Source organism: Embiotoca jacksoni, unplaced genomic scaffold, assembly GCF_022577435.1.
Source record: "Embiotoca jacksoni isolate LCO1_2020_lvr unplaced genomic scaffold, fEmbJac1.0.p SCAF_39, whole genome shotgun sequence".
Lineage (NCBI taxonomy): Eukaryota > Metazoa > Chordata > Actinopteri > Embiotocidae > Embiotoca > Embiotoca jacksoni.
The window spans coordinates 2,772,524-2,785,306 of NW_027185391.1; the positions used below are offsets into that span (position 1 = coordinate 2,772,524).

The window sequence follows — 12,783 nt, forward strand, 5'->3', positions numbered from 1 at the left end:
TGCAAATCTATCTATTATTAAATCATTCAAGTCATTCTCAGAAGTTTGATGCATTAAAGAACAAAATGTATTCATCTACTGACACACAGGTCCGATAACATGTAGTCAACATCAGTTTTGTGACCACGGCCGCCGTCAGTGAACTTCTTACAACTACAGTCCTTTCAGAACCACTTCAGGTCGTGGGTTCGAACCTTCACCGCAGCAGTGTGGAAAAAACACCCTACAAAGTCCAGAGGAGCCACAAAAAGGACAAATGCAGTGAGTTTGTTCTTAGAAAATCTTTCTGTATTTACAGGTTTGAACAGACAAGCAGATACAGACAAAGAGTGCTTATATACAGAGCAGCACAAGATGTTAAAATGAGTGCTAAAACTATACGGTATTTACAGATGGACTACGGAGGAAAGTACAGACTAAGAACAGTTTTATCACAAAACTTCTGGTACTCTACACAGTATCACAAATTCCATGAACTGTACAGTTAAAAACCAAAAAATGGTAAATCTACATGAAATCCAATGTTTCTCAAATTGAGAGGCACTGAATTATATATATTTACATGGTATATACATATAGTGTATAAGCATGTATGTTTTCATACATATATAGCTACCTGTGGTGCAAAAGCAGCAAAACAAATTAGAATGTATGGAATTCAATACTACAAAATAAAAGGTTTGTGCTAAATGGGCTGACTGACAAAGAAAGGTTACACCATACATAACTAATATACTGGCAAAAAGAAAAATTGAGCGCAGGTAAATAATGTTGGCTCAAAGTCCTAACGGTGTGAAGTGAACACAAGGTTACTGTCAGTCATTCACAAACAGAAGAGATTGTCAATAATACTTCAAGTTCATGCAAAGATATAAACCATTAAAAATGAAAAAATAAACTTTTCCCTGTTGACCAACCAGCTGTGCAGCTTTCCCTTCATTGTGTCTCAGAAGGTGCAAAACAAAAGGAGGAGGGAGGGGTGTGTGTGTGTGTGTGTGTGTGTGTGTGTGTGTGTGTGGGGGGGGGGGGGGGGGGGGGCTTCCTGTGTGGGTTACGGAACCGAGTTGGAGCGCAGTACCGGCACTTGGTGGGGAGGGACAGTCTCGGTGTCGGCCTCATCCTGGCTGGAAGGGCTGCTCGCCGTGGCAGTGTTGGGCGGTGCTGAGGTGGTGCCGGCGCCGGCCGTGCTGCTGCTGGTGGGCGTGGCTGTCTGCTCCTCTTTGGGCTGCTTACTGGCGAACTCTGTGATGCTGAAGACGAACTGGAGGCAGCCCAGCTTGATGTAGCTGCCGTGGTGGAGCAGCGCCGTGCCCTCCCAGCCGGCCCCGCTGCCTCCGATCAGGCTGGAGCTGCTCGCCTTGCAGCTGCACACCGGCTCAGCGCCGCCCTGCGGCTGGCTGCTCATCACGCCGCCGGCCGGCAGCAAACCCACCACGGAGCTCGGACCCTCGTTCTCCTCCCGCTTCTTACTGCGACCTGCACACAGAACACGGACAGTAAGTTGGAGACGAGCAGGCTGCGACAGGCCGACACTCCAACCAACAACTCCCTCTGCTGCTCAACCTGCTGCACTGCAGTTATTACGATACAGTAACAGTGCATCTGCCAGTTTTGCTCTCCGACATTCTGATATATGGAATTAGAGCAGCGGTATCAAAGTAGCTGAGACAAACAACACACATGCAGGCTGCAGCTGAAAAACAGCAAAACAACCCGATGAGGTGATGAAACATTAACGTCACTTCCTGTTGAATATCTTTCATGCTGCTGCCAGAAGGAACGAGACAGTCGGAGGATTTTTATGACGGGGCTCCAACTAAATTCTCCTCTACATTATTCACGAGAGAAATCACTATTAATGTCATCAACCATTTTGTTTTCACCTCGAGATAAACACAGACAGTACACATGTTTTATTTATTTTTTATCAGTGGGTTTGGTCTACTAACGCTGACTAGGCTCTACAGTGATGGTGGCAGCTGAGGCCTCAATAAGCTTAGAAGATTTTTTTTTTTTTTTTTAAACATGACACTGAAATGTCACTGACAAAAACTAACAGAAATCACACGAGTGGACGAAAACACATTTTCATCAGAAGACTAAATCAGGTACCGACATGAACACCGACTGGAGAAGTTCCACTTTGCTTCAGTGCAGACAGATCGTAGTTTTGCCATTTAATGCACTGCTCGTCATGTTATATGAATTCAGCTGCATCACAAAGTAGAGGACAACGTCTCAAACTTAGGAGGCGCCTGGATATGATGATTAGATATGATGATTAGACTGAGTGACAGAAAACAAACAATCTTTTTTGCACTCATTTACTTGATAGAGAAGAAAATCAACAGCAGGTCAGCTGCAGTGATAATAAGGCTTCTAATGTGTATATTTGTTCATATTTATAGTTTTTGAAGCTTATTTTCTAAGTAATGACAAGATTATTTTTAGATGGGCCTCCAAAAATTAATAATAAGGAGTGACTTTCAAAACTCGTGGGAAAAAAAAATGGACTGAATTTCATGAGAAGTTGAATGGGAGTCGATGTAGCTGGAGGTTTCTCTGGTGCGACCTCGAGTGGCACTCAGTGGTATTGCAACTTAAGGCCTCATTATTCAGACCCTCAGCTACTAACACTTTTATATAAAGTCAATGATCCTGCACCAGAGTTTGAGTGACAGCTTCCTCGCCGGCCCAAACAAACAGAGCAGAGGTAACGGTGACCAAGCCAAACGTGCTCGCTGGAAAAACACAGAAATAACATGCACTCACGGATGATGCCTTGGACTTTGGCCACCAGGCCACTGGGTGGCGACGGCGAGGCCTTTTCAGAGAAGTCACACGAGTAGAGCACGTTGTCGACCGTGGTGCCGTGCTCGCTGTAGTTCAGCAGCTCGTAATGCTTGGTATTCTAAAACAACAACAACAACACACAACCCATTTACACCGTGTCCAACAACAGCAGCAGCGCTTTGGAGAATTATACAACAGACCAATAATACATGTACATTTAAGCAGTGCAACAATGCAAAAAGCTCATACCTCATCATAGAAAATGCAGGCATGTTTCCCCGATATAAAGTTGCAGTGACCATAGTTTGTAAGGCACACATCCATGTCAGCACCTTCACAAAAACACGAGGAAGGCAGTGAGTGGCATTGTTCTGGCAATTCTGATGCAATGCTACAAAAACACACATTTCTAATACATCGCTTGGAGTTTCAGTCTAATGTCGGTCCAAATGCTGCAAGATGTTCTATTGAGAAGTTGGAAACTTAAGCAGGGCGTCTGAACATTTTAGAAAACATCACTTAATGCTTTTTAAGACCTCCACAAGGAACATTTAATACCCTTCGAATGAATCAGCACACAACCTGCAGGGAGCAAAAGGACCTTTATTCATCTGCAGCTGCAGCAGTGGGACTCGTAGATAAACGTCAACTGTGCACGTCTTACCGGATCCGATGTATAACGTCCTATAGCACATGCTGACAGCTCCTCCTTTTCCTGTGAGCGGGTAGAAGACAGCTCGGGCTTGCACCTTCTTCTGACCTGTGAGGAGGAAGGTGCAGGTCTTAATCCTCAGAAACACAGACAGTGGATTTCCATTCAGCGGGAAAAAAAACACAAAAAAAAAACATGCTGACGAACGGATGGAAGTGCGAGAGGTGAGTCGGTGTCTTACTGTCAGGGCGGGGGTGACGGGGTTTTGGGGGAAGCGCCGGTGGCCGGGGGAGGGGGAGTGCTGGGAACCTTTGGAGGGAAGAGCTGCTGGATCCTTTGATAGGCCAGGAGCTTGATCATCTCTGCGTCCAGTTTGTCCAGCTCGATCCCTGCACACGCACACTCAACCGTTAGCAGGGAATCACCCAAGTGGTGTAATGTTGTCACATGTCAGTGCTGAGTCAGCACACTCACCCCCGTCCTCCTTCCCCTCCTTCATGCAGCTGGACAGGTTGGTGATGGAGGAGAGGGCGCTGGGCAGCAGTGAGTCCTTCAGTCCAGGACCAGCTTTTATATCTGTGGAGGAGAAACACAGCGTGTCATTAACCAGCTGAGGACTGGATGGAAACAATCAGTCACTGAATGAATGACTGATTCATTGACATACTTAACTCCTCAAATGTGTTTTTAAAAACAGACTTGATTTGATACCCTTAAATAAGAAGGATTTGATGTCCTGCAGTATTTAATTTCAATATCTCAACTCTAGAATTCTCCTTTTATTCTGATGAATGCGTTTGGACCAGCTGGTGTCCCTTCGTACTGTTTCAGGTACCTTCCTGTCAGTATATCTGATGGTTGTGTGTGTGGTTTTAGTAACTATTATGCTCCTTACACGCATAAAATCAAATCAACGGTGTCCCTTTTGCACCAGTTTGACACTGTCCAAACAATGTAATCCCAACCGGCACCCTAACTGACAACCGGTACCTGAAGTCCAGCAGCGCTGACGTCAGCACATCCTCACTAGACCAACGAGCATGAACACCATCTGCTGAACAATGTCTGAATCAACTTGGACGTCTCTGCCAGACCGTTCTCCACCGCATCTATACATCACGGTGCTGCAGGGGAAGAATCACTTGGACTGCTGCTGCACTTTAAACAAACCACAATCTTTGGCCAGAATGCAGCGACAGCACGAAAGAGTGTCGGGGGGAATTTGCTTTGGTGGTAGGAGAATCAAAATGTCTTCATCCCCACTGAAGACATGAAAGAATGAAGCGGATCCAAATCTTTAAACAAATCTTGCCATTTTCAGTATGTAGGTTGTTGTTGTTTCCTGTTGTCATGGCGACTTTGAAAACAGGAGGAGAGTATCGAGTAAAACACGGCCGGCCAACGACAAGTCTTTACATCTGCAGAGTCAACTCAAAGAAGACGAAATGTTTTTACTGAACTGTAGACCGACCACCTCGGAGCAGTAAGAAGGTGCATGAACTTTCAAAGGATCATTCAACTTTAGAACAAACCCGTGTATGATGCAAGATCAGTTCAGGTGAGCGTGGAGGGTTCGTTAATACTCCTGCTTTCATGACCCGTTTGAGACATGCCGATCTTTCCATGGTGTTGGACAGCACAACATCACAATGTACGTAGGGTTTCTGTGACATCCGGCAGGTTTGAAGCCAAACACGAGGTGCTTTGGCTCTTTTGGATAACAACATAAGAGTTAAGGATTCTGTATCGCCCACATGCACTTTGAGATGTTTTGCTCTGCCTATGTGCTTCCATTGTGCTTCATAACTTTTCACATCAGCGGTTCCTGCAACTTTTTTTTGTTTTTTGTGGCTCCTGTGAGACATTTCTGTGTTACCTGAAATAAATCTTAAGAGAAAAGGGTATTTAATGAAAGCAAGACTAAAGCAGGACAAAGGGGGGCGAAGATATAAGATAATACTACTTTGCATTGTTTTGTGGACTACAGTCATGTTCCTTTGCTTTGTCTCACTCTAAGCTCATGTTTGGAGACACAGGTGGAGGACGAACAATTGGCGCTAGTGACAATTCTAAGTTTCAGTATTTAAAAATAAATCTTTTGTTGACTCCCGACGAAGGCATACATCTATTAAAAATGTAATGCATCATAATATGCAGCCCTAGTGTGTGCATAAAGACTGCAGTGATGATATTGCTGCAGTTCCCAGAGAAGGTGAGGATGCGTACCTGGGGCGGGGGATGACGACCCCAGCTTGGTCAGGTCGCGTTCCTGGTTGCCTTTAGGTGCGTCTGAGCGGGAGCTGCTGGTGATGGAGTAGGGAGCTTTTTCATCGCAGCTAACACGCTCCTCCTGGGGCTGTGTCTGGCTGCTGTGGTTCTGCAGGCCGCCGTGGGGCCATATCGTCGGGGCCGAGGGGCAGTTTTTCTGAGCACAGGCCTCTGTAGTGCTCCCGGGCTCCTTTTTAACCGTTTCTGTTCCTATGTGGTTCACCAGCGGGGGGGAGGGAGCCGAGTCTGGGAGGGCTGAGCACGGCTTCAGTCTGTGCTGCAGCTCAGCCTGCCTGCAGGAGTCCGAGGCACTGTTACAGTCCACGGGTCCGTTCGCTTTGGGGGGCTGAATCTCTGCTCGAGGTCCGTTGGGTTTCCTGCAGTTCTGACAAGGTGTCACGCTGCATTTACAAACACCCAGCTCTGCTGGGGGGTCCCTGGAGAGTGAGGCCCCCTTGGGGTCGACAGGTGTACTGCAGGGTTTGGAGCAGAGTTGAGGGTGGGAAGTCCTTCCTAAAGAGGCCTGAGTTTTCATGTCTTCAGATGTTATGCATGATTTGGTACTGGCTTTTTGCTCTGACTCCCAGTCTGCTGATGACACTGTGGAGGGGGCCTTCTGCTTGATGGAGATGTGTCGCATGATGCTGCACTGGAGCGCGATGACGTCTTGAAGCCACTGTTGAACACAGAAAAACTCGGATTTACTACCAAGATCAACCATCAGTTCACAGGATTCTAGTTAGTTAGACTGTGTGGGGGGTGTGTGTGTGTGTGTGTGTGTGTGTGTGTGTGGGGGGGGGGGGGGGGGGGGGGGAAGCTGTCTGACTAAAAACTATGCAGTTTCACATCATTTTGCACTATTGTCATTACATCATGGATCGAAAAATAGATGGTCTGCTATGAAAACAATAATCACCAGCCGTTGATAAAACAAAGCTGATAGTAAAGCTATAGCTAGTTAGCTGCTGCGCTGTGTTGTAAAACCCTGTCCTGTCGAATGGACCATATTATAAACCAGAAGGATCATCATCAGGAATTTTCTTTTGTGGCAATGGTTTTAAATCTTAAATCTGGAATCATTTCTGAACACATTTGTGTACCTGAGTCAGGGAAAAGAAAAAAAAAAAGAAAATCATTATTTCTTGTCATGCCTGTTGATAGTTTTTCTGATAAACACATCCAGTTTGTGTCAACATACTATTTAGTTAAACCAGTTTAAATCCAACGTGTCCTCAGACATCCATAATAAAAGCAAATGCCACTCGTCATTTAACACACCAACGAGCTGCGGCGCTCATAATATCACATCTGATCAACTTGGGATGCATATTTTTGACACAGCGCATGCAAGTCAGTGGTGTGAGTGACTGTTATTAGACTAATTGAAGCAACATATCGGAGCAGCTGTGGAAGGTGCTGCTTCTCGTCCTACCTCCTGCTGCTCCGTCTCTGTGGTGAGGTGCTTGGAGGGCTTTCGGTCGGGAATGCCGCTACAAACCAGCTCCAACTGACGCACCCCCGCTGGAAGCAGCATGGGGGGAGGATTCTGGTACTGGGACTTGATGGCGTCGGGCACCTGAGTAAAAACAACGATTATTTTAAGATAAGACTTCATTAATCACAGGGCGTCCAGGACACGGTAGAAAGATAAACACAGAAAAAATACACATCCAATAAAAATAGAGTCGAAGAGGTGATCTAACGGCTGTAAATTTGAATTTTGTCATTTATTCTAATGCCTCTGAACAAACGGGGTATAGTTCATACTCCTGATTTTGAGGTAACCTACAAAGGTAGGTTAATATCCGAGTACATTCTTGTTTGAAGTTAATTTCAGATGCAGACAAAGAATTGTTCAGTCAGCATGATATTTAACATGCAAAATTAATGCATAAGAATCCAGTTTTGAAATGCTGAATCAATGCACAACTGTAAAAGGCTCTTAGTTATTCAATGGATCAGTTTCCTTCCCGTCTATCTGTGCTCCAGCAGCCTGGACCAACACAAAAGGCTGACTACAGCGTGCTGCGGCAGCCGGACTACCTTGATGCTCTTCTTGCTGTGCTGGTGAGAGCTGCGCCGGTTCGGTGCGTTCTGCCGATGGACTCGACGCAGGAAGTCCAACTTGACGGCGTGCTGCGACATCCTGTCCTGGAAGTGGTCGAAGAGCTGACAGCGGTTGGACAGACTCAGGCTCCTCTGATTCAGCTGAACGGAACAGAAACAAGCGAGGTGAAAAAAAAACAATCGTTCGTATGCACCGTCAGACGTAAACAAACAAACAAACAAAAAGCATTACAAAAAACGTTGTTTAGCTTTGAGTGAAGAAAGCACCTCTTACCACTAAGTGCTCAACATGGTTTGGACACATCCATTTGCCAGCAGGTAAAGCTGTGAGAGGAGGGTCCAGACAGTCCATGTGGAACAGAAGGGGACAATAATCACACTGGATCAGTGGAGCCAACCTGCAACTCCTTCAAGGAGGAAATACAAGCAAATCAGTACAAGACATGGGATGCTCACGGTCTGAGTGTAACTCTGTCACTGCTGTAAGCTGGCAGTTCTAACCTGTTGCATGAAAAGCAGACTTTGACTGGCAGGGGCACCAGACCATTGGGATCCAATTCGTGCTGAGGCCTCCTGAACGGCTTCCCGAGTAGCTCCTCCTTTCTCCTCCGTTTACTGCTCCCTGCAAATCCATACCGCACCACAACATTTCACAAGAAGTACAACCTGGATGCACTCACACCGTCACGTATCTAAAACTTTAAATGCTTAACAAAGGTACCTTGCGTTACTATGGCAACCTTACGTTATGTTACCTTAAAGTACCCCCTCCCACTCACTCACTCTGAATGATGACGTATGAATTCTAGCAGATATAAATACAGCATCATTGGTCATTCGGACTGACCTGGCAGTGCAGTGGTGCAGGTGAGCTCACTGGGCAGCTGGAACTGAGTGGGATTTCTCTCCATAGCAGCTGCTATTAAAAGTTGAAAGGGCCTCTTCAGGAGGCGCGGCGTCGGAGCCGATAGCGTAGCACCCTCCAGCTCGGCGGCCTGAACTTCATCTTCAGGCTCCGCCGCCTCTTCCTCACCGTCGTTCTGCTCCTCTGAGGGCGTCGGGGTGGACGACGTGTTGGACGTTGGAGTCCCGGGCCGACTGCTCGGTCTGCTGCTGGTCCTGCGGTCCAAAAGGCGTACCTGGGCCACTCGAAGGCCGGGCCCCGCGGCACCGGCCCCCGGAGGAAGACCGTCGAGTCGCAGCGGGCCGGCGTTGAGCTCCAACTCCACGGCCGGGGACGCCGACCGCTTCGACGAGGACCTCTCCGGTAGGCCGTTGGTCTGTTCGGACTTTTGCTCTCGCTTCTGGCAGCAGCAGCAGCAGCAAAAAAAAGAAAAAGAAAAAAAGACCAAAAACACAGATTTCTCAGTCCACACATCACACGGCTCTGCATTTCAACAGCGATGTGACAGGAACCTCGGTTCAGGATCGGGTACGTGACAAAGAAGATCCGCCTCACCTTTTTTCGAACATTGCAGCGGTGACACATCCACTCCCCCGGAGGAAGCATCTCTTCACTCAGAGGTGGGTTGCTGTAGTGGAAAGATAAAACACAAATCATTAGTGAACAGGTTGATATCTAATGTCAGCAAATCAATTAAACCCATCATTCAACATCTGTCTATGCAGTCATGAAGTGATGTTTCACAATTAACTTGTCTTAATTTCATTCAAAGGACATTTTTGAGGTATTTAATTCACATACAACATTACAAAAGAAAAACTATTTCTGAGAATAAAAGTAAACTGGCTCCCTCTGCCTCCATCTAGTGGATCAAAAACTGCACTCCAAAATAAAGTCTGCTCAAGGATGTGCAAGACTGTTCATAGTTCTATTAAAACAGCTGATAAGATTTTTTTTGTATTTATTTCAGTTAATTGAAGATTCAAACTGTTCTAATCAACTGTACTTACCAACAACAATTAAACATTTCCAGTGAAGTGAGCACAGCAAATTCCACCATAATTCAAAGGTAAAACTGCTGAAGTTGAAAGAAATGGTGTAATTATGGTTGGAAGCACCCATGTGGGAAGTAGCTGACAGAACAACACGGAGTCAAAGAGAGCAGTGCAATGACTGATTGATAAAGTACAGAACTTTTATTCACAGCCTAAAATCTCCCATTCACATGCAAAGACCGTGAAAAGTCCACATCTGCAGAACAAACTCAAACAGGAAACATGGCAGCAGCAATGCGCGCAGTTATTATAAAGGTGATACCATCTGCAGGCCTGATCATATTTGGATAAACTATTTCTGTTTGGTGGTTTCCAGGTGACAGTCTGAACTGAACTCTTCCAAATGCCTCAGTTGAAATCATCGTGCAGGCAGATGTTGAGCAGAGCCGCTCCGGCACCGGACGAACGTCTGCGACACGTCCAGCAAACCGTCCCTCCGTGTCTCAAAGAAATAAAACCTGTCCGTGTCGTTTCTGTGCACCTTTCCCCACCGCTCACAGCGGAATATTAAAGCTTGGTAAGATGGCGGTGGAGAAGGGAAAAAAAAAAAAAAAAAAAAAAAAAAGAGCAGGAGGTCGCCATATTGTAAACAGAGGCAGACTCGACTCCATTTTTAGCAGCAGCGGCTCCGCTGGCTGCAGCCGCGGCAGGAGGGGAGGACCGACTGCAGGCTAAATCCAGCCTTTATCAGACAGGCTACACGTATTCACTCCCTTCAGCCCCAGTACCGCGTTTTAAAATCAGTTTATGTTCTTTATAAACCTCCAAATAACGTGATAAAAGAGACGCCGCATATATAAATGGCACACTTCCCTCTCAGTGAGGAAACACACCTGTTTTCCACGTTAGATTTAAATCGAGATAACATTTACACCTTGTTGTCTTTCCTCAGCCAATAAACCTCAACTATAAGGTACCAAAACTCAGCCGGAAATATATATAACTGTAAAAATGTGTTAATTGTGCGTACAGGTGAATTAATATCCAACTCGTCAAAGTGCTGCACGAGGCTAATCACCATCAGTTGGCTTGTGTGGGAGAACAATGTCAAAAACAAAGTTGGCATTTAATTGAAATAACCGCGGCTTTGTGTGCTGAATAATAACTGAACTGGTAAAATATAATTCACATACTTTCCAATATATCTTATTCATTTCTGCACATGCAGCTGAAGGAGCCTCCAAGTTGTTGCATGCATAACTTGCCACTGTGCAACCAAGCCTTTTTTTGTATTATTCAAATGAGTGTAACATACCAGCACTGGAGGTGGAAGGCTGCAGGACAGTGGTCGCAGCACAGCAGGTCGCCCCCCTCCCGGCAGCTGTCGCAGGTGTCGTGGTTGGTGGCCCTGCCGCTCCTCCGGACGTCTCGCACCAACTTCCGACTCCTCTTCTCCACCTCCTCGGACTTCGGGGGCGCCAGCAGTGTTTGGATTTGCTGTTAAAAAGTTGTTCAGCTGTTTAATGTTGACATTCTGTCTACTAATGTCTAAACTGTCTGCATACATGTGTTGGAGAACGTGCAGCTTAGTGCCCCGCTATGTCGGTTTCATGCGAAACGGAAAGACGAGCAGGGACGTTAACTTGTGGCCTCCATTACCGACCCGGACTACCGAGCGAGCTAGCGAGGCTAAGTCCTTGGCAGCAGGCTGCAGTGGTGATAAGTTCAGTTTAAGTTGTGGGAAATACATGAAAGCATCAGTACTATGAGGATATTTGAATAAGTTAAGGCCCTCGAGCAGAGCAGGCTCACCTCCATTAAGCCCCCAGAGGTATCCAAATCGTACACAATCGTCGGGGTCTCCATTTTGTCCCACATTCATCCAGGAGCAGACGTTGCAAAAAAGGAATTTGCAATAGAAGTGCCTTGGGGGCACACAACACCGGGAGAGACTCCTGTGAGAAATGTCTTTTTTTCTGAAATGTTTTTGACCAGCGGATGGCTGGCCAAGCGGTGCTAGCTGTCGTTAGCTGGCTAAAAGGGGCTAACTACGAAGGCAAGACGTCAACCAGTCAAGGTTGTGAAGCAAGCGGGCTCACTTAGCCCCAAAAAAGACAACAAAAACTAAAAGTAATCGCGTAATTAAAATGCTGGCTCCTTAGCACCACGTTTTGGTGTGCGAGTTTCACGAACACGTACAGGATTTGATATCAAAAGACCGCTCCTCTTCGCTACAAAACCCATCTGCGGCCTAGCTGGCCAGCCATGATTCTTGTTTCTGCTCCTGCAAAAAGGAGCCTTGTAAATCTGCAAACCCCTCCGCTCCCATTGTCAACACAAGATGTAAGCAAAAAAATATCGGCGGAAATTCGGCTCGTCGCAGTCCAAAGCACGGTTTCCGATAGCGTCCGGAATGTATAATCCTTAAATCGGGTATGTGGAGATGCAAATTCGGTTGATGTTATTGTTGTGAGAAAGGCTCTGCATCTACCAGGCTGCTAGCAACATCCTTTACCAGTTGGCGCAACCGCGAACCGCCGGACACGCATGCGCACTATAACGGATATAGATTACGCATATGCATAGATTGTAACGAGGAGCTATTAGCCGGTGTAAACTGCATCCGGCTGCTGTAATTTTTCCGGAATTATCCAAACAGATACCACTTGTCCGGTTACAGTCTGCCTCTTCTACTGCTGTTTGCTTACACCTGCTGCGGAGAGCAACGTCTCCCGCTGCTCAGGCTTTGTTTGGTACCGAGAGCTCTTTCTCCGCTAGCAGTTCTGACGGCAGCAACACGGGAAGCCCTCGCTGCTCCTCGCTGCTCCTCGCTGCTAAATCACGCCACCTGTTTTTCTTTTGTTAAAGTTTTACTGCTCCCTAAAATGACCATTGGCTCTCTCCTCCGTCCCAGTACGGCCGTTTTACTTCATCTATTAATCCAGTCTTGAGTAAAAAAAAAAACAACAACATTTCTCTTCGATCTTTTTTTCTTTTTATTCTTTTTTTTTTTTTTTACGGCTGCAGAAAAACCAGGAAAGAAAAGATGAAGGCTGTCATTTAAAGCTTAATGCAAAAATAGTTTGACACATACATAAACAAAC

General features: G+C 46.2%; 1 protein-coding gene across 1 annotated transcript; it reads right to left on the reverse strand.

Annotated features, from left to right (window-relative positions):
- Window positions 1–266: 266 nt before the first annotated feature.
- Window positions 267–12,345, reverse strand: phf12b (PHD finger protein 12b). The gene is given in 15 exon segments (XM_069166537.1): window positions 267–1,476; window positions 2,773–2,911; window positions 3,043–3,125; window positions 3,458–3,548; window positions 3,653–3,834; window positions 3,920–4,021; window positions 5,672–6,389; window positions 7,146–7,289; window positions 7,757–7,921; window positions 8,055–8,187; window positions 8,282–8,402; window positions 8,628–9,084; window positions 9,240–9,312; window positions 10,995–11,176; window positions 11,492–12,345. Coding segments are annotated over 15 exon segments (3,081 nt in total). The 5' UTR covers window positions 11,558–12,345; the 3' UTR covers window positions 267–1,051.
- Between the last annotated feature and the right edge of the window lie 438 nt (window positions 12,346–12,783).